The sequence below is a fragment of the Medicago sativa genome, chromosome 6 (assembly GCF_051527215.1).
Source record: "Medicago sativa cultivar Bolivia chromosome 6, Bolivia_mono, whole genome shotgun sequence".
Lineage (NCBI taxonomy): Eukaryota > Viridiplantae > Streptophyta > Magnoliopsida > Fabales > Fabaceae > Medicago > Medicago sativa.
The window spans coordinates 68,932,675-68,954,518 of NC_140754.1; the positions used below are offsets into that span (position 1 = coordinate 68,932,675).

At 32.8% G+C, this 21,844-nt stretch overlaps 1 protein-coding gene and 3 long non-coding RNA genes across 4 annotated transcripts; 2 read left to right on the forward strand and 2 right to left on the reverse strand.

Annotated features, from left to right (window-relative positions):
- Positions 1–668: 668 nt before the first annotated feature.
- On the reverse strand, positions 669–1,972 carry LOC146916511 (uncharacterized). Its single transcript, XR_015015096.1, has 3 exons — positions 1,821–1,972; positions 1,605–1,698; positions 669–937 (listed from the first exon to the last, which is right to left on the reverse strand). It is a non-coding gene; the product is annotated as an uncharacterized LOC146916511 (long non-coding RNA).
- A 3,079-nt stretch (positions 1,973–5,051) lies between these two features.
- Positions 5,052–6,420, forward strand: LOC146916512 (uncharacterized). The gene is made up of 2 exons (XR_015013881.1): positions 5,052–5,307; positions 6,241–6,420. It is a non-coding gene; the product is annotated as an uncharacterized LOC146916512 (long non-coding RNA).
- A 6,076-nt stretch (positions 6,421–12,496) lies between these two features.
- LOC146916513 (uncharacterized) lies at positions 12,497–12,969 on the forward strand. The gene is made up of 2 exons (XM_085721660.1): positions 12,497–12,596; positions 12,713–12,969. Exons 1-2 carry the CDS (start codon positions 12,497–12,499, stop codon positions 12,967–12,969), a joined length of 357 nt encoding a protein of 118 aa, XP_085577786.1.
- A 7,342-nt stretch (positions 12,970–20,311) lies between these two features.
- Positions 20,312–21,545, reverse strand: LOC146916514 (uncharacterized). Its single transcript, XR_015015089.1, has 3 exons — positions 21,222–21,545; positions 20,897–21,101; positions 20,312–20,802 (listed from the first exon to the last, which is right to left on the reverse strand). It is a non-coding gene; the product is annotated as an uncharacterized LOC146916514 (long non-coding RNA).
- Positions 21,546–21,844: the final 299 nt, after the last annotated feature.

A 21,844-nucleotide genomic window follows, 5' to 3' on the forward strand; every position in this document is an offset into this window, starting at 1 on the left:
TCAGAAGCTGTCTCACTTAGCTTCTGATCAGTGTGTTCAGTTTTTAGGAGAAACGAAGAATTTTTTCAAAACACAATTCAACCCCCCTTCTTGTGTTTTTCTCACCTTCACACACAACCCCTACTCACCATAAAACAAATACTTATCAAATCCTTCTCCAACCAACTCGTTTATAATATTTGATACCACGAGAAAAAAAGATATTGGACAACACGATTCCGAGCACACGAAAACAACATAAAAAAAGCATTACGCTTACATGAAGGATCTACTTTAGATTCGAGAAATTTCTCAATGATCTCCGACGAATTTTTGAATACCAGTTCTCCTTGAGGAAGCTCGGAAACAACGTTACAACAAACGAAAGGGTGACAATGTTTGAGATTTGACAGAAACAAAGGGATTATATGAGATTGGACCGCTAATTTCTTCCTCAGGACCTAGTAGCCTTTCCAAAGGGCCTAAGGACCCTCCTAGAGGCCTCAACACCCTTATAAAGGGCTCTAAGGCCCAGGGCACGCCCTCCCCAGGCGCCGCCTTAGCTAGCTTCTAGAAACCTCTAGAAGCTCGGCATAGAGACCTAAATACCCTAGTTACTTACGACTTAAGTAACCATAAATCATACCCATAGGGCTATAAATACAACCCTTATGAGTCTTCTCAAGGCGTCACATAAACAGTCTAAACCCTATATTATATTATTGTGCTTTTGCAAGCACAAAGATTAATGTATATTATGATATTTTTCATTTTATCAAAAATACAAATAATAACATTAAAACTCAATATTAAAACAAATTACAACATGAAATTGTTCGGAATACAACAAAATCATCTACACTACGAAAACTCAAAAGTAAATCTAGGCACAAGCTTGGCATCTTCTTTCAAAAGTAAAGACCCATCTATTGCTTGCCATGACCATGTTGAATATCATCTGCATACAAATTCCGTACAAGAGGACAAAAAAGATGTTACCCATCTTACATGGAAAAATTCATGTGGTGCAAGACTAACTCAAGATAACATGGAAAAATGTTATACTTTATGTGATATGTGATATATAGAGTACAACACCAACACTAGTTTATATATATCTTTAGAGTGTGCAAGACTATTCAAGGTATTCGTAGGAAGACATTCTTGGGACAATTGTCTAGGATGCAATGCAACATCGAATCAATTACTATCCCCTTTTTATGTCTAAAGTTCAATTCTAAGCTTCTTTGAAACACATTCGGGGTGGTCTGATGGTATTGGCTTGGGACCTGGGAGTGTGCTCATCTTTAAAATCTCAGGTTCAATTCTCCTTTGTATCAATTTGGGTGAGCTAATTTAGTTTCTTAAAAAAAAAAAAAAAAGTTTCTTTGATGATATATCCAAAACTAAGGTAATAATATTCTTAAAAACCTTATTACATTCACAATGAAGTGAAGGTAGAAGATTTTTCATAATGTATTCAACAGATATAAAAAGTTTTTAAAGAAGTTAAAAGGCCGTAGAAATAAATGGGAATTAATGTGGGAATAATCATAAAAGTAGCAACATTATGAGCAAAGAAAATTAAAAGGCTTGGACATAATATAAATTATTTTTTAACTTACATGTTAAGGCAGTAACATTCATTTTGAAGGCAATATGTTAATTGAGGAAAAGCACAGGAAAGATATACACAATGCATATGAGATATACACTTTCCTGCAATGAAAAATAAGAATACAGAAATATTACTTAAATGATGGATATGCATATGATAAATGAAAACATTCCTTAAAAAAAATGATAAATCAAAACAATAAAGAACATGAAAATAAGCTTACCACCAACATTGGTTACAACCAAAAATAAGGAAACAAAAAGTATCGTCATCATAGTATAAGAAAACTTAAGAATTTCTGTCATTTTTTCTTAACCACACATGCAACAATTAGAAATTTGTTTGATCACTTTATATAGCAAAATATCCACATGCAATGTATACGAATTAAATATTGTTTAATACTTACTTTATTACAAGAAACCCTTCATTGAAATTAGAATAATTAATAAAGGGTTAATTAAGTAAATGGTCCTTGCAAATATTCAGAATTTTGTTTTTAGTCTCTGTAAAATAAAATCACACTTTTTAGTCCTTATAGAATTTTACATCAGTATTTTTAGTCCCTATAAATTTTTTTTCATTAGCATTTTTGGTCCCTATAAAAAATTTCCATCAATATTTTTGGTCCCTAAAATGCTTAAGGAAAATGTAACACGGACTAAAAAGTGTGATTTTATTTTATAGGGACTAAAAACAAAACTGTGAATATTTATATGGACTAAAAACTTAATTAACCCATTAATAAATGTCTCTTAAGTATATTGATGTATGATATTTGTCCATTTAGCTCATCTAATTCTTCACTTGACCTTAGAATAAATTTCACATAAGAATACTACTTATAATAATTAGAGATCATTCTTATGTAGGATTTCCTATTAGACAGAAAAATCATTAAAACTTATGTTTGTTTGAGTGTAACTCAACTTCGATATCATAGGAAAAGTTCTCTTGTTCAAATCTTGTGAAGGAATGAAATGCGGTCGGAAGGAAAGACCCAGTTAAGGGTGATCAAACAATTTATCTATTCTGAAAAAACCTAAAGGAAAAATAACAATATATAAATGATAGTGTAGAATGGTGAAAAAACTTTGTTGTAGATAAGTAGGCATGGCAATAGGGCGGGGTGGGGACGGGTTTTACCTTCCCCATCCCCATATCCTATTCTCATATACTTACCCGTTACCCTACCCATACCCAACGGGGATGAGAAATCGAACCCCATCCCCGTCCCCGACGGGTTCGGGGATCCCATCCCCATCCCCGCAGTGAATTATTTTTTAATAAAAAAAAGTTTTTTTTTTCCAACCCCAATGACAATTTTGTAAAGCATTATGTTCCCTTTAACATTTCCTTAACATAATGATTTGGTTGCTCCTTTAAAAATCAAAGGCAATTTTTATAACATGGGAATTATTAAACCAAATAACATATCATGATCTAGGATTGTGTTTCTATTTATATAAAAAGGGGTAAAAAAATAATTTTTTACATTTGGGACGGGTATGGGTATGGGTTCGGGGTGGGTACATATAACCCCGTTACCCGTCCCATACCCGTGTTTTGAAATCGGGGAAAACCCAAACCCATACCCAAACCCAGTCAAAGCGGGGAAAACCCGTCAAATCGGGGTGGGTTTGGGCGGGTACCCATGGGGACGGGTATTGTTGCCATGTCTATAGATAAGATAATATATTTTGTATTAATTGAAGTTATCAAAGGATCAAAGTAAACGAATAAATAAACATGAAGATTCAAACATACTTTTCCGCCGTTGCATGTAACAAATAGGACATTGTTCGATTACTTTATTAAGTAAAAAATCTCATGATCTTCATTCAATTAAATAGTTAAAAGTCTTGCTAACCCACTTGGGTTGGTCTAGTAGTATTGGCTCGGGACTTGGGAGCGTGCTCCTCCTTAAGGTCTCAAGTTCTATTCTCTCTGGTGTCAATTTGGGTGGGCTAATTTAACTTCTTCAAAAAAAGTTAAAAGTCTTGCTAGCTAGTGTCCTAAAGATGCTCTTTAATGATTCTTAATTAAAAACATCTTTATTGAAAAAGTCCTCAAGTTCTCAAGGTTTCTGGTTCGATTCCCCTGATGTCAATTTGGATGGGTTAATTTAACTTCTTCAAAAAAAGTTAAAAGTCTTGCTAGCAGTTTAAATTTAAATGCATTATATTGAATCTATTACTTTCTATTAAAACTTACTATTTAAGGTTGTTAAAGAGTGTCTTTAGATGTCCCGTGAGCATAGCTCAGTTGATAGGACAATGCATTATTATATGCAGGGGTCGGGGTTCGAACCCCGGACACCCTACTTATTCACTTTATAAGGTGAATTCTAGCCACTAGACTATCTAACCAAAAAAAAAAAAAGTGTCTTTAAATCATTTGTTAACATTTCTCAATATTAATAATACTTATAGAGATAAAAAAAAATCTTCAAAATTATAATCTTAAATGTCTATTAGATATATAGATAAGTCATGTGTGATCCTTTGATAGCTCGGACCGGCATTAACTAATCTCTACAGTTTTTTATATTCTAAAATCCTTGAATAATTTTCTCATTTTTAATTCGTCTCATGCAATTTCACATCCAATTTTTAATGATATAGATTGCAGAGAAAACTCCTTTTTCATAGCTAATATCAGAGGCAACTCTTAAAGCAAGTATATCAACAAACAAATAAGCACTACGAAAATAATAATCGGAACAACCCTTTGCTTCTTTTTTTTTTTTATGGTACCTTCTGTATATATTATTTATGAGAAATGATATTTGTACAACTACTTTATGAATTTTTATGGTACCTTCTGTATATATTATTTATGAGAAATGATATTTGTACAACTACTTTATGATTTTTTTTGAATAATTCTCTTTTATTCTTAAATTATGTTTTTATTGTCCTCGTGAGCTTAACTCAGCTGATTGAGACAATGCATAAAATATACAAGGTCCGAGGTTCAAACTCTGCCACTACCAAAAAAAAAAAATTATGTTTTTACTCTCTCTCTTTCTTTTTCTTTTACTATTATTTTTAACCAATAAGAAGAGAGAAATTTTTTTTATCACAAATTAAAGATGTCATCTAGGGCTGGCAATGAACCGAACCAACTCTAGTGTAGTTCGAAATTCAACTCGATAATAAGTCCATTGAGCTTGGTTCATGAACCTAATGAGCTGAACTTGATCTGAAAATTAAATTCGTTAATTAAATGAGCTGAACTTGAGTTATATATAGTTCGACTCGTTTGGTTCATGAGTTGACTCGACTATGTATAATTGATTTCATATACTTAAAATAGTTATTTCGTTAGTTTTCAAAACTTTGGTTCATGAGTTGACTCGACTATGTATAATTGATTTCATATACTTAAAATAGTTATTTCGTTAGTTTTCAAAACTTTTTATATTTATTAAATTAATTAAATATTTTAAAAAAATACCTTAGAGTTTAAACGTTTTTGTTCCTTTTTTTAAAATAATCCTAGGAAGTAGAAACTTTAACTTTATTATATCCCATTTATTACTTTTGCAATTTCCAATTTCATTTCCAATCTCCATTATCATTACGTTTTGGTTCCTTTTCATGTCCAATTGTCCACAAAAACAAAAAACTTTTGCTCTCCTTTGTTTTCAATGCAAAGAAACTCTCTCGTCTAGTTGCTAAAACCAATCTGTAAAGCTTGCTAAAAAGGTATGTCATATCCACAAATTATCTACCATTTTCATCTCTCTTCAACCTAAGTTGTTGCCATTGTTTGGAAAGTGTTCCATTTTCTTTTCTTCCCTCTTGCACCATGTAATTCTAGTTTCTCACATTATGCTTGCAGACTGGTTTTTCAGGTCCTTGTTGTGGTAGCTATATTGATTTTTTTTTCCTACAGTGATTTAGAGACTATCAAGAGACTAAGCGGACATTTTGTAGTGCATGCTTCTCCGTTTTGATTTTTTAAAATGGATTTTTGAGTTTGGATGCTATACGTTTTGACTTTTTTTTTTCTTTGAGAAAAATATTTAATTTTTGAGTTATGTGATTCAAACAAACGAACTGAACCTAACAAGCCGAACCGAACTGTTCGTGAACATTAAACGAGCCGAACTCGAGCTGAAAAAAAAAGTTTGTGTCAAACTCGAACCGAGTTTCAAGCTGAACCAAATCTTATCGAGTCGAGTCGAGCTCATACAAGTTCGACTCGGCTCGGCTCATTTCCAGCCCTATGTCATCAAATAATATACACAAATATTATTACTCATAATTTATACCCTTCTATTGTCTTTTTTTTTTTTTTGAAGGAATACCCTTCTATTGTCTATTAACCTGTAATTTAAGGCAAGTTATAATTCTTATCACACCAATACATCCGATTTTTTTGAGACACCAATACATTAGATGAACACTATTTTATTATATTTTCTAAAAGTAATGATGGCCTAAGCCCACATAAAGCCATATATGTGGTCGTCCTTGGCTCGAACTTGATAAAGATCTCTTATAAGAAAATTTATTTATTTTTTATTTTTGAGGTGATCTCTTCTAAATTTTGTATCATCATCATTGTACATTCTTTAATCTGCCATTCTTTAATGTTGTCATCGTTTGACTTCTTCTCTTGATTCTGAAGAGCAGGTCGAGGATAGGAAGAAGGTTGATGATAGAGTGAAGATCGAAAAGGATGAAAGCTTTAATTTTGATGATTATAGTTTGGATTTTAGGGCGGATTAGATAAAATGTATATTATTAGTTGAAATGTGTAATGATATAAATTCAATTTTTTTGGTATAATGATGTATATCATGATTTTTTTTATATAATTTTAACCTCGTTGTCTTTTATATATTGAAAAAATTGTCAAATCCACAAAGAGATGTGGTGCATGCTAATTGCCGTAAACTAAATGTTTTTTTTTAATATTTTATAATCCTAAACAAGCATCGGATTATAAAATTCGAATGGTATTTTTGGAACAAATAGAATGTGTGAGAAATGGATTGGATAGGAAAAGTAATATTTGTCATTTTTTTAGGCTCTTTGCTATTTGTCGAGTATGCTATGATCAGTTTTTTTTAACTGCAAAGCACTTATCACTTCACTTCACTTCACTTATTTTAAAATCCTACTAAGTCCTCCTAAATTCTTTCCCTAAACCCTAATTTGTCCCTCCTATACCAAATTAGTGGACCATTAATCAATAGATTAGCTCGTAACAATAAAAGTCTATTTTCTATGCATTGAAGTTGTTTGACTTTGTTTTCCAACAAATCGTCCATTTCCAATGTGGTGCAATATTTAACCATCTTATTTCTGTTTATGATGCAGTGTAGTAGTCTTGATTTTTGTATAGTTAAAAAGACTGTCAACATTATTTGCAAGAGTAATTGTTTGGAAGCAGTTGACATGAGGATTGTTGGTTGTGATCATACCTTGCACACTAATGTTACTGACATCCTTCATATTAGAGATGTTTTACATGGAAATGGAAATACAACATTGTTGCATGTTCTTCAGGAACAAAATATGTGTGCAAATTTGATGGCTAAGGAAGGATCACATACAAGGTGCTCTGCTCACTGGAACTGTCCTCCACCTAGCATGGAATATCTCATCTTGAGAGATAAACTTGGAACTTAATTTCGATTCTTCCTCTTTTTTTCATTTTTCTTTTTGCCTCGTTACATTGTAACACTACCAAAAATATATATATACGGCGAAGTCTACAGTATCACTCCATGAATTAGGTGTAATTTACCCCTCATATGTTAAATGAAACTAATAGAATTCTGTCTCATGTCTGCTTCATTATACTGTAATGTGTATTTATACAATGATGTTGTCTTGGGCCTCAGGTATCTTTAACTAGGGCATCAAGTATCTTGGACACCAAGTATCTTTAACTTGGTCCTCAATTATCTCTAAATAATATACAATATACAAATAATTTATACAATAAATATTTTAAATTCAAATACACCCCCGTAGTCGAAACTGGAGGTTGTCGAATGTTGAGACTATCTCTGAAATCATCAAACAACTGCAGCGGAAGGCCGTTGGTATACGGGACGGAACATGTAAGACCCGTACTTGACCTTTAGCAACCTTGTCACGTACGAAGTGAATATCCAATTCAATATGTTTTGTGCATTGATGTTGGATGGGATTTCTTGACAAATAAATAGCGCTGACATTGTCACAGTAGACTAGAGTAGCTTTTATGACTGGACACAAAAATTCTAATAGTAAGTTTCGAAGCCAAAATGATTCAGCAACAACTTTAGAAACACCATGATACTCTGCTTCAGCAGTAGAACGGGATAAGATTGGTTGTCTTTTTGCTGACCATGACACCAAATTATCCCCAAGATAGACACAATACCCAGAAGTGGATCTTCAAGTATTCGGACACCCTCTCCAGTTCGCATCAGTATAAGTGGTGAGTGTATTAACTAGGGAAGGAGAGATATGTAGGTCGTGGGTGGATGTACCCTTAATGTAGGTCGTGGGAAGGAGATGTATGAAGGAGAGACATGTTTCTCTCAAGGCAGTCATGTGATGTGTTTGTGGATCATGCATAAAAAGACACACTTTATAGGACAACATAAGTAATATCATCCTTAGTGAAAGTTAAATATTCTAATGCACCTGCAAAACTTCGATACTCATTGGGATCATGATATGGATATCCTTAGACTCCACTTAGTTTTGCTTTAGTGTCCACGGGTGTGGAAATTGGTTTGCAAGATGACATAGAAGCTCTCTCAATGATTTCTTTGGCGTATTTATGTTTAGATAGAAATATGCCACCTGAATGTTTAGTAACCGAAAATACCCAAAAAATAGCTAAGAGGAAGTCCTTCATGGAAAATTCAGAATTGATTTAAGACATGATGGAGTCACGAAGAGTATTAGATGTTGCAGTGAGAATGATGTCATCTACATATAGAAGAATGTATGATATGTTGTTTCCATGGTGATAGATGAATAAGGAATTATCACATAGACCATGTGAAAAACCCAATGTAGCAACAAAGTCCGTGAAGCGTTAGTACCAGGCACGAGGAGCTTGTTTAAGATTGTACAAGAACTTATTCAGCAAGCATACATAATCAGGGTGTTAAGGATCACGAAAACCAAGAGGTTGATGCATATAGACAGTTTCACTGATATTGTCATGTAAGAAAGCATTTTTGACATCCAATTGATGTAGACACCATGATTTTGAGATAGCAACAGTAAGAAACGTTCGTATATTTGCTGGTTTTACCACCGAGCTAAAAGTTTCACCGTAGACCACGCCAGTTTGTTGATTTCATCCATTTCCTACCAAGCGAGCATTGTATCTTTCAAAAGAACCATCTAATTTTTTCTTGTGCCTGAAAAGCCACAAACTTCGAATGACATTAGCATTAGCGGGATGTGGTAATAAATCCCACGTCTTATTTCCAATAAGAGCATCATATTTATCTTTCATAGCCATTTTCCAGTTATGATCTTGTAATGCATTAATAGGATAAATGGGTAATGGAGAAATGATGGGTGAAGTAGAGCTGTGGAGGTTAAAAAGTTGATGTGGTTTAAATATGCCATGTTGAGCTCGGGTGGTCATCTGAGGAGATAATGGAGGGTTGGCTATAGAATTAATAGATGTAGGTGTGGTAATGGGAGAAGACGTGGTAGAGGAGAGGGTCAGTTGAATGTTTCTTTGATTTGTGGCATTATTTGGAATTTGATGCGATGTTGGTGGGGTATTTAAGGATGAGACCGAGTTGTTAGTCTGAGGTGTAATTATGTCTGGTGGTGAGTTACGTGTAGTAGGGAGAGGTAGCGGGTTATTTGTTGTTAATGTAGGGATTGTGTGATATGGAAAAGGTTTGTCGCTTTTATTCAAAAAATCATAGCACGAGGACGCGGGGGCTTGTGATGTAGAGAAAGGAAACACATTTTCATCAAAAATGACATGTCTATAAATAAATATTGTGACTAGTCATGTCAAATGTCCCAAGAAACTTGGGGGTGGATTTGGAAATTACCGGTGGCAGCTAGTGTTCAATTCTTTGTCACCGTTCAATTCTTGTCAAAGTAGTTTTGGCCTACAGAGGTGTCAATGTTTCTTCTGATTGTCCATTTGGTCATAATGAAGATGATACTATTATCCATTGTCTCTTCCATTGCTCTCGATCTATTGCAGTCAGTGCCGTTTCTAAAGTTTTACAGGCCTTAGACATAATATGAGAAAAAGGCCCCTTATATAATATATCATAAGAATATTTAGCTCATTGTTGTGTTTTAGTAGCTCTTCATTTCATTTTTTTTTTCCTCTTTTCACTACCAAATAAATGTTTTTTTAGGTAACATATGAAAATAAATCAAATTCTCCATATACACAAACAAAATAAAATATAATAGAAGTAGAGAACAATAGCACAAGCGAAGTAGACTGAAATTTTAGCACCTAAGAGCAATAACACCAAAATAATAAAGGTATATCAACACGTAATTAATTAAATTTTAAACTTTTGGATGGAAAATTCTATGCTAAACCCATAACAAGAATAATACATGATACAAAATTAGTGTTAGACTTTTTAAAGGAATCACAGATACAAGAACTCCTTTCTGAAGTACACCATTCCTTTTTTTTTTATATCCTATAAGTATCTTTAACTACTTCATTATGTTGATACAAAATAATGTTAGATTGTTGTTAAAAGTGTACCTTCAATGGTAAACTTTAGCACACTTAACACTTATTATAAGAAATAACCTCATTGAAATTGATAAGACACATTAATTTTAACAGTTGATATCTCAGCTATGCTGGCACTCAAAAACATTGTATTTCAGCTATTGTTAAAAAAGAACAACAAAACAAAAAAAACTTGAGCGTGTCACATGATCCCAAATGCGTCTCACATTGGTTTCATGAAAAAGAACGCTGATAAGTCAATAATTTAGTGATTTTAAGTGTCTATTTTATTAAGATTTTATATGTTTTTAATTACTTTCTAGAACTTTAGTACTTCAATTTGTTTGTTATTTAATTTCAGGAACAAATATGTGAAAGATTGAGTCCTGGAGCAAAAGAAATGGTTTTGGAGCATGGTTAAGGAAAAGAAGGACCTATAGCATGATTTGGGGCTTATTGAAGCCAAAAATATAAAGATTTTATGCAAAAATATCTGGCACGACCGTGCCTGATAAGAGCCAGACCGTGCGCCCTTGTTACAAGCCATGTGAATATACCAGAGAGACAGGCACAGGCCGTTCCTACAGGCGCACGGCCGTGCGCGATGCCCATCTCCCTTTTTGTTGTTTTGTTCTGATAGATAGGCACGGTCCGTGCCAAACTCAGCACGGCTGTGCCAAGTTCCAACTGCCTTTTTAATGATGTTTTTAACCTAAAAGCCCGTGGATTGCCTTGTGGAACATTCTAGTGATTTATTTCTTAGGGCTTAAGTTAGTTTTAGACTATAAATAGAGCAGCTAGCAGACTTGTATCTTTCATCTTTTGTTCTTGAGAATTCTCTGTGACAAATATTCCCTTGAAAAAAAGTTCTTATTTTTCCTTGTTCTTTAAAATTCTGGTTCTTTATTTTCAACTATAATTTTTATGTCCTTCTTCTTCTTCTCCACCTCTTTGTCTACGATGAACATGAGTGAGTAGACTTCCTTTTCTTGGGATTGTTGGATGAGTCTAATGACCTAATCCTATCAAACCAAGCCTAGAACCCTAATTTTATGTAAATCTATTTTTCTAATCTAATCTCGCCGTTTTTAATTCTTATTTCAAATACTAACCGATGGATCGAAAGAAGAATGTTAGTATTGGACATGTGAGATTAGACTAGGTTTACAAAACATGAGAATAGTCTAGTAAACCTTGAGACCTTAAAAGTTTCGTTCCTAAAGGGTTTCAATAACGATCAACCATCAGAATATGTGTGGTTGTTATTGAAATACATTCATTGAGACCGAAAGGAGATATGAAAAGCCTCAGAGAAACATGTCTTTAGAAATAGATCCAACATAAGAGTTAGGTTTAGGGTTTGGTTTGTGAAAGATTTGTCATTAAGCTGAACCAATAATCCCGATGCTCTTTTTATTATCAATTTTATATCAATCAAAATCCCAACTTTTAAAACCCTAATCTTTCAGCTAATCTTAATTAAAAGGAGAATCAATTTACACAACTCCTTGTTGGAACGATAATCTTTTACTACTTTGATAAGAACCGTGCACTTGCGGATTCACATCAAACGCATCTCACATGATCTTTCATTCTCAAATTCAATTCTAAAATCCTTTCAATCCATCCAAGAAAGTTGACATTACTATTTGGAACCTTTTTTTTACACAAATTTTTTTTAACCTTTGAAAGACAAGATTAAGATTAGTTTCTCTAGTAGGCCTTTTGTTATGAAAATTATCCCAATTTCTTGCATAATAAATATCACCAATATTTTTAATATCAGTGAGGCACGTTATTAGGAACAAAAGGCCCAAAAAATATCCCAAATTTCTTCGATAATAAATTTTTTTACACATTAATAAGAACAATCAATTTCTTTTATAGTAAGGGTGTATCTAAAAAAAATTAAAAAATTGGGCCCCCTACGGGTATGGGCCCTAGGCCATCGCACTCCCGACTTATGCCGAGGGACGGCCCTGGCTGCGGTTTGGCAGGGTTGTGGTTTCCCTGATCCAATTTTATTGTGCTTAGGTGTGGATGTGGATAATATAGCTAAGGTAATCTACAAAATCGTGAAGGATATTGGGGTCTTGCACCTTTGATTATGTGGAATATTTGGTGTGTAAGAAACAAATTAGTTTTTTACAATATTCATCCAGATATGCACTCGACTGTGTTGACAATATTCCAACTACAAGGATGGTGAGTTGGCAGCATGGGGACAAGGTCACCATAATTCTCAATGTCGATGGAAGTGCTTTGAACAGTCCAAGAAAGGCGGACTATGGTGGTTTAATATGTAATAGCACAATGGTAGTTTCCTTCGTGGTTTCTTTGGTTGCGTGGGGATTTTGAATATTTCACATGCTGAGATTCAAACGTTATTGACTCGTATAAAGTGATGTTGGGAGGCAGGTTATGGAAAGTTTGTGTGTTTCTCCGACTCTCTTCATGTGGTACAGTTGGTGATGAATGACATCTCGAGATTTCATCATTATGCAAATCTCTTAGAACTCATCCAAAATTATCTTGCTAAGGATTGGTTTATTTCTATTCAGCATATCCTTCTGGAAGGAAACTCTGGTGCTGATATCCTTGCTAAGTTGAGAGCTAATAGTTCATCACCAAAAAGACCAAAACGAATGTCCTCATCAGATTCTTCTTCGGGCTAATGTTTAATTAGAAATGGTGTCATTTATTTGAGTCTTTCTATTGATAGTTGTATCATGTTGGTGTTATATATTATTGTTCTCTTGAGCAACATAATGACTGTCTTTCTCTGTAGAGCCACTTGAATTTTGTAAATAATCCAATAACTTTGTATGTCAACTTTTAGATGTAATAATGATCATGTTTCTATTAATCATAATCATATACATTATCTTATGTGATCTTTTTAGGAAAAAAAGATTGGAAAATTTTAAGATTTTATGTGTGAGTTTGAGTTTCAATGATTGTAACTGTTTATCAATATTTGAATGATCCTGATTTCATTCACAATGGTTAAATAATTGCTTTAACTTCTACTTATCATTTTGACGAATTCATGAGCCATGATATATTTTAGGAAAATGCTATTTGTCTCGATAAAGCAATTCACGACCATATCACGACCGTGTTAAAGTAAGTGTAGCATAAATCAACTTTGTATTCCATCCACCCATTTATTGTGACAGTTACTAGTTTAAAGATGATAGGCTATTCGGGATAACTTCGAGACAAATTGCTTTGCTAGAAATAGCAAAGCTCTGTATTTTATGATTGTTGGAGGACGTCTAGTTCATTTTGTTGAATCATTAATCCAACATTGGACTTATATGTGAATAATTATGTAATGTGGACTGTCATTTAAGTTAGGCCCAATTAAAGTGATCTAATAAGGTTTGACTAAAGTAGGCTTATGAGTATCTAATAGGGTGTGGGCCTTTAATGTGTAGAGACTAATGGGTAATTCTATTTTTATGATGGGCTAAAATAGAAATACCAATAGTTAACCCTAGTTTGGGTGCTATAAATAAAGAGGTCATGGTCCCCAAGTCACACACACCAAGCCGCCGTTCTTTGCTGACATCCCATGAGATCAAGAGAATAACAAAGGGTTCTCTCAGTGAGAGTGTGTGTTGATCTGGAAGGCCATTACCACATCAACAATCTCCGAATATGAATTAAGGTACGCTTCCGCATATTGATTTGTTATTTCTGATGATTAACATGATTGACTCTAGGGTTTAAAGTTAAGTTTGGTTCTAATGGTATCAGAGCCAACCATGTTCAATCATTGAGAAAATAAGGTTTCTTCCATACTTATTTTAATCGGGTTTATATGTGGTTTCTGTTTCAATTTATTTATTATAACCTACAATGGTTTTTTTTTGTTTGTGCTTCGTCGCATGCTTAGGCTAATATAATTATGTTTCTTAATATGAATTCAGTTTCGGCTATTCCTATATTTTTTTGTTTTCTCTTGTTATGTTTATCGATTGGGCGATATGCACATGATTTTTCTGATTTCGGTTTCGATAAAATTGTTTTTTTGGGTTCGGCTAGAATATGAATTCAGCCATGCCTTCGGATACCTTCTTGTGTTTCTTATTTTGGCAGAATATAATAATATGATCTTATTTTATTTTGATATTGTGATTTTCGATTTTGAAAATAAATTGTACAAAGGTTTTGCAGAATAAAGCAAATTAGGATTTGGTTTATTGTATGCATATGAGGTGTTGTTTTGATCTCAATTTGACGTGAATGAATCAAGGTTTTGTTCATTTTACTTTCGGTGCCATACATAAATTTTGTTCCAATCCAATTAATTTTTTTTTTTTTTTTGGGATACAAAGAAATTGGAACAAAACTTAAGTTCTGTTTTGGAAAATTGCAATATGTACTGTTGTACTTGCAAATTCGGTCACAGCTTTTGGTTCAATAATTTAAAATTAAATATTGAACAATTTAGGTATATATTTTTGGATGAATTAATTGAAGCAATATGTCGCCAAAGTGACATCTTTTGTGAAGATTAATTTATTTTAAAATATAAAAGGGTTAATTTTAAGTTTTGGTTAAGTAATTATAAATTCAAATAAGGAACAGTTTATGTATATATTTTGAAATAAGTTGATTGAAGCACTATGTCGCCAAAGTGACCTCTTTTGTGGAAATTAATTTGTTTTGAAATATAAAAGGTTGTGCGTTTGTAACTTATGTGAATAACTAATCGGCCCAAAGGAATGTTGTTATTTTACAGAATTGCAAGTGCACCTGTGGTAATAAACATGTGATAATTATTCGGTTTTACGTGTGAATAATGAATTGGCCCAAAGGAAAATTTATTGTTTGACATGTTCTTATTATCAGTGTTTGATTACTGCGCCAAGGTATCACTGAAAAGTTAATATTTTATCCAAAGATAGAATGTTAATGAATTCCCGATATCTTGTAATGGGATTTACCTTTATTTGAATTTAGTATTACTTTTATTCTATGGTTTATCTGAGCATGTTTTGCTTGCTTGTTGTTCTCTGTACGGTTATAAATGATCCTATGAATACTATTGCCAACATCAGTTACTTTATTAAATGGCTCAAACTTCAAGTTCTAGAAAGTAAAGTAAATTTTTGATAGTTCTTTGAAGTTATGGTTATCAACATTGCATTAAGGTCTGACTCTCCCTTACCTCTTATGGATGAGAGTATCTCTAAAATAAAGAGAGAAATTGAAAGGTGAAGAGATGTCAAATTGCATGTGTTTGATGATAATGATGAAGGCCATCCGGAAATATTCAAGGGCAAACTATCTGAAAAGGTAATTACAGTTAAGGATTTCATTTAATTTAAGATATTGAAAAGAGGTTTGTCAAGTACGAAAGGTCCAAGATAGATACGCTTTTGACAAACTTTAATTCAATTAAGTGTAAGGATAAGGAAGCTGCGAATACAGTGCCTCAAAAGAGATAACAAAAGTTATTTATTTTGTGGAGCTGAAAAGGTATTACATGTTTCTTAATTTGGTTTGTTTTGAGATCAATTTAACTTTCATACCTAGTGTGTCTATGCCGTGTTGTCTAAATTGTTGAAAACTAAGTGATGCTGAAAGAGACATCTATATTGGTGACAACAATACAGTTCAGGTTGAGGCAATTGGAAAGCTTAGATTATTGTTAAAGACTGGATTTTATTTGGATCTTGTTGAAACTTTTTCTTTGTAGCGTCTTTTAGACAAAATTTTCTATTTCTGCTTTGGGCAAGTTTAGTTTCTCTTGTTCATTTGGAAATAAAAAATTTTTGGTTTGTTTTAAGATTCAAAATTGGTTGGTTTTGGTTCTTTATCAGGTTATCTTTATCTGATTGACACAATTGCTTCATTTGATGAAACACTGCAGTTAAGCACATTAAGTGTAAAAGTAAAATTAGCCAATGAGAATTATGTTACATTATGGCACAAGAGATTGGGTCACATCTCCAAATGGAGAATATAGAGACTTGTGCCAAATGAAATTCTAGAACAATTGGATTTTCCAAATATTGATATTTATATCAAATTTATAAAGGGGAAACAAACCAATACAAGGAGATTTAAGGCCAAATAGGCCTTCAGGCGTCTTAGAAGTTAAACATACCAATATTTGTGGGTCATTCCCTACAATTTCTTGGAATGGTCAACAATATTTTATAACGTTCATAGACGATTTTTGGTAGATATGGCTACATTTATCTCATTTATGAAAAGGAAAAGTCTTTTGACATGTTCAAAATATTTTAAGTTTGAAGTTGAGAATCCACTCAACTAAAGAATAAAAGGCGTCAGATCAAACCTTGGTGGTGAATATCATGGTATATATTATGAAAAGGAAAAGTCTTTTGACATGTTCAAAATATTTTAAGTTTGAAGTTGAGAATCCACTCAACTAAAGAATAAAAGGCGTCAGATCAAACCTTGGTGGTGAATATCATGGTATATATGACGGTTCAGGTGAACATTGTCCAAGACCAATTGCTAAATTCCAAGAGGAATGTGATATCGTCTTATAACACACTATGTCAAGTTTTCTTACTATGAATAGTGTTTCTGAAAGGCGAAACAGAATGCTTAAAGTTATGGTAAGAAGTATGATTGCTCATTCTAACTTACCAGAATCACTCTGAGGATAAGCAATTAAAATTGCAGCATATATCCTTAATAGGGTTCCAACAAAATAAACTACACAAACTCCTTACGAACTTTGGATATGCAAAAGGTCTATTTTAAAGCATTTGCATGTTTGGGGTTGTCCAACTGAAGCAAGGCCTAATAAGCCAAGTGAAAAGAAGCTGGACTCAAGGACCGTGAGTTGTTGTTTTGTTGGATATTCTAAAAAAAAAAAAAAGATCTAGGGGTATAAATTTTATGATCCCATAAATAAATCGATTTTCAAATTAGGAGATGCCCTGTTTTTTTTTTTGTTTTGAGGATGTCGAGTTTGCAAGGGAAGATATGGTTAAGGACTTTGTTATTGAAGAGGAATATCTTGATATTTCCACAGGTATCATTGACATTGCTCAAGATCATTTTCTTGACTTTGTCACAATAAATAAAGACAATGTTGAAATCCCCATGCAAGAAATTGTTCCAAAAGAACAAACTCTTACATCTCAAAAACATATGCCATTAAGGAGATCCACAAGAGAAAAGTAAAGTAAAATACAATATGAATATATTGTGTTTATTCGGGAACATGAGGTTGACATTGGAATGATGGATGATGATTCGATCAACTTCTGTCAAGCCATGGAAAGTTAGAATTTTTGAAGGTGGATTGATGCCATGATTTACTAGATTAAATTCATAGAGGACAACGACATTTATGATATTGTCACATTGCCACAAGGTACGGAAATTATTGGTTTCAAATAGATATTTAAGACCAATAATGATTCCAATGGTGATGTGGAGAGATACAAAGCTTGTCTTGTCATATAAATGGTTTATACAAAAGAAAGACATTGATTTTAAAGAGACTTTCTCTCAAGTTTATTTGAAAGACTTTTTTAGGACAAAAATGACATTGGCGGCATATTTTAATCTTGAGTTATATCAAATGGATGTAAAGACTTTGTTTCTAAATGGCAACATTGACGAGACACTTTATGGTGCAACTAGAAAACTTTGTTTCAAAAAGATTCAAAGGATATGGTTAGCAAACTTAAGAAATCCATTTATGGGGTCAAGCAAGAATCTCGACGATGGTATTTCAAATTTCATCAAGTGATCATCTCGTTTGGTTTTAAGGTGAATTTGGTTGATGATTGGATAGATCATAAGTTCTGTGGGAGTAAGTATATATTTTTATATGTTAATGATATTTTGCTTGCCAATAACAATATAGACTTGTTGCATGAAACCATGAGATTTCTAGAGAGAATTTTGAGATGAAAGATCTTGGTCATGTATCTTTGGTATTGGGCATTCAGATATACCGAGATCGTTCTCGGTGTATTCTTGGATTATCCAAAAAGAGCTATATTGAAAAAGTTCTATAAAGATATGGCATGCAAGATAGTAAACCAATAGATACCCCTATGGTTAAGGGAGACAAGTTTAGTCTCAATAAGTCCCTTAAAATGCAGAGGATTCTCTATGCATCAGCAGTATAGGGAGTCTAATTGTTTGTACGTATCTAGATATTGCGTACATTACAAGGATGTTGGGCATGTATTTAAGTAACTCATGTTTAGAGCATTAAAAAGCAGCCACAAAGGTCATACGGTACTTAAAGAGAACAAAAGACTACATGCTCACATGTTGGAGGTCAGATCAGTTTTGAGATCATTATGTATACTGACTCCGACTGTGTTGGATGCAAAGATTTATTTTATGAGACATCCAACCATAGTACTTAACTGAGACATTTTGTCACGAGGCTGCACATATAGTGAATATGGAATTTAAAGACCACTAAAGTTATTTTGTGACAATTTATCAACAGTTCTATTTTGTAATAACAACAGGAACCTGACGAAGTACAAACACAAAGAGATCAAGTTCTTGGTTATTAAAGAAAGATTTCTGAGTGAATAGTTGTCTATTGAGCATATCATGACAAACTCCATGGTTGCGGATCCGCTTATGAAAAAGTTGTCACCCAAAAGGTTTCATGAGCATATTGCTTGTATGGGTGTTATGGCATTAAGTGATATTCAGTTTGTGTGGGAGTTTGTTATTTTAAATGCTTTTATGATATAGACATATTTCAGTTTAGGTAAGGTTTAAGGATATTTTCTGCAGAAATAAAGTTTTGGTAGTTTACACTCTGATTTTGGTTAAGGTTTGATCTCATTAAGGATTAAGGAGGACCAATTGGAATTAGGCATGTTCAGATCACATGACATGAAAATTCCATGCTACATATCCACATCATGATCCATGTCATTCTTTTGTGTTAGCATATGTGACCATTGATGGGTTTAGTTACGATAGGTGTAACGAAAACTGCTTTGATCCTATGTTGGCATTATTGATGGACCGGATTGGTTATAGATACATTCAGTAACGACAGTCATTTGAGCTCATAAGGATAATTTTTGCAATGCATAATTATAAGGTTGCACATATAGTCCAAGTGGGAGATTGTTGGATCATTAATCCAACATTGGACTTATATGTGAATAATTATGTAATGTGGACTGTCATTTAAGTTAGGCCCAATTAAAGTGATCTAATAAGGTTTGACTAAAGTGGGCTTATGAGTATCTAATAGGGTGTGGGCCTTTAATGTGTAGAGACTAATGGGTAATTCTATTTTTATGATGGGCTAAAATAGAAATACCAATAGTTAACCCTAGTTTGGGTGCTATAAATAAAGAGGTCATGGTCCCCAAGTCACACACACCAAGCCGCCGTTCTTTGCTGTCATCCCATGAGATCAAGAGAATAACAAAGGGTTCTCTCAGTGAGAGTGTGTATTGATCTGGAAGGCCATTACCACATCAACAATCTCCGAATATGAATTAAGGTACGCTTCCGCATATTGATTTGTTATTTCTGATGATTAACATGATTGACTCTAGGGTTTAAAGTTAAGTTTGGTTCTAACACATTTAACAAATGTAAAATTAGCCACAAACAATAACAATGAGTTTGTTTAAGAGCAACTATATCTAATTCATTATATGTTGTATCTTCTGAAGTCATTGAGACAAAATAATAAAAAAAAATTAATATTAGATGTTGGTCTTTTATCTATTGTCTTAAGTGTATTTTTTTGTCGCTCTATTTTCAAAGAGCAATGCTATATCTCTAGAAAAATAACATCAAGAATTCTCCAAGAATAAAGAGCAGTTAATCACAATGCACTATTAGCCACAATTCAAGGTGTGGCTGAAAAATAGGAAGTGAATAAATAAATCATACAATTAAAACTAGCCAACTGTGTCTTGAAAAATTCTTGATGCTATTTTTCTAGAGAAATAACATTTTTCATTTTCAAAAACTGAAGTTTTGGTTAATAATTTGAAAATATGGAGGACCAAAAGTCCATTTAAGCATTGAATCATGTGTTCATTATTATTAGTAACTATTATTAACCAATACATATTCTGAAAAACACCCGGCCAGTAGCACAAAACAGTTCTGGAAAAAACAGGGAACAAAAGACAGCAACACCAAGCAACCGAAAACCGAATCTGATCATGCTACCTCTGCAGGGAGTCTGAAGGACACCAAATCCATTCATAGTAGAAGCAGACCAGTGTCTTAAATCTTTCCGATGACCGTTGCTAAGATATGTATTTAATTTCCTCCACTATCTCGTCCACCCTTTTAATTGTATTATTAAAAATACAATAATTTCTTGCTTTCTAAATTAACCAAATCTCCGCTTGCTAAATCATTCTCAATCCCTTCCGGTCCTCTTGTGGATAGACCTCGTTTTAATATTCTCAGGAGGAATAAGAAAATTAAGGTTTTTTTTTTTTTTTTGAAGAAGAAAATTAAGGTTAAGCCACCACATCAAATAAAACCAAATATTTCTGGCAAAATTACAGTATAAGAAAGATGAGAAGAACATTGTAATAAAAACAATGGGAAGTCCAAGTTATTTTTAATAACGATGACTTTAATTACCTTTAAAAAATGATGACATCAATAACCATATTATTACTATATCAGCTGAGCTTTTAACTTTCCTTAAAGTTACATTATCAATATTTTACCGCTGAGTTGACACCCCATGGACGAATACAATAACATTTATTTTTAATGCATTTAGCCAAGTTGCACAAAAAAAATATTGGACAGTCATTATTCTCCTTGCAATTTGGCCTCCTTGCTGTTATATAAAAAAATAAACAAATATTATTTGATAGGGGTAAACTATTTTTAAACGATAAACGAGTTCAACATAATTTGTCGAAAAAAAAAAGGATCAAAAGAAACGAAAATGGTTTACCCATAATGTTAGGTACAATAAAAATTAAGAAAATGAAGAGAATCATTAAATAATCAAATTGAATAATTTCTGCCATATTTATTCTTCTAAGCCTGCAACAAATAGAAATTTATTGATCACTTTATGTTGTAAAGTCCTATGTTTTATATGTAACGATCTATAAATAAAAGTTTTATATGCAAAGATCTATAAATAAAAAAATATTTATAGATCTTCAAGGAAATTATCTAAACGATCTATAAATAAAAGTTTTATATGCAAAGATCTATAAATAAAAAAATATTTATAGATCTTCAAGGAAATTATCTAATGTAGTCAATTTGCATTTTTGCCCGTTTAGCTCGCTAAATCAATATAAGGGCAACTTTCCTTTATTTTCATATATTTTTTCATTTTCTGGCCTTTCATTATATATTGGGGCGAAAAATAAAAAATAGTAAAATTTGAAATAATAAAATAAAGGGCAACTTTCCTTTATTTTCATATATTTTTTCATTTTCTGGCCTTTCATTATATATTGGGGCGAAAAATAAAAAATAGTAAAATTTGAAATAATAAAATAAAATAAATAATAGTTTAATTGTGCTTTTATAAAAAAGGAAAAAGCTAAAGTGTACAACAGA

What these genes read in the sequence shown, in the direction of transcription:
- LOC146916513 (XM_085721660.1), top strand. Translation starts at nt 12,497, where the DNA reads ATGGTGAGTTGGCAGCATGGGGACAAGGTCACCATAATTCTCAATGTC. An exon ending in GGACTATGGTGGTTTAATAT is followed by an intron (nt 12,597 to 12,712) that starts GTAATAGCACAA and finishes GTTGGGAGGCAG; the next exon opens with GTTATGGAAAGTTTGTGTGT.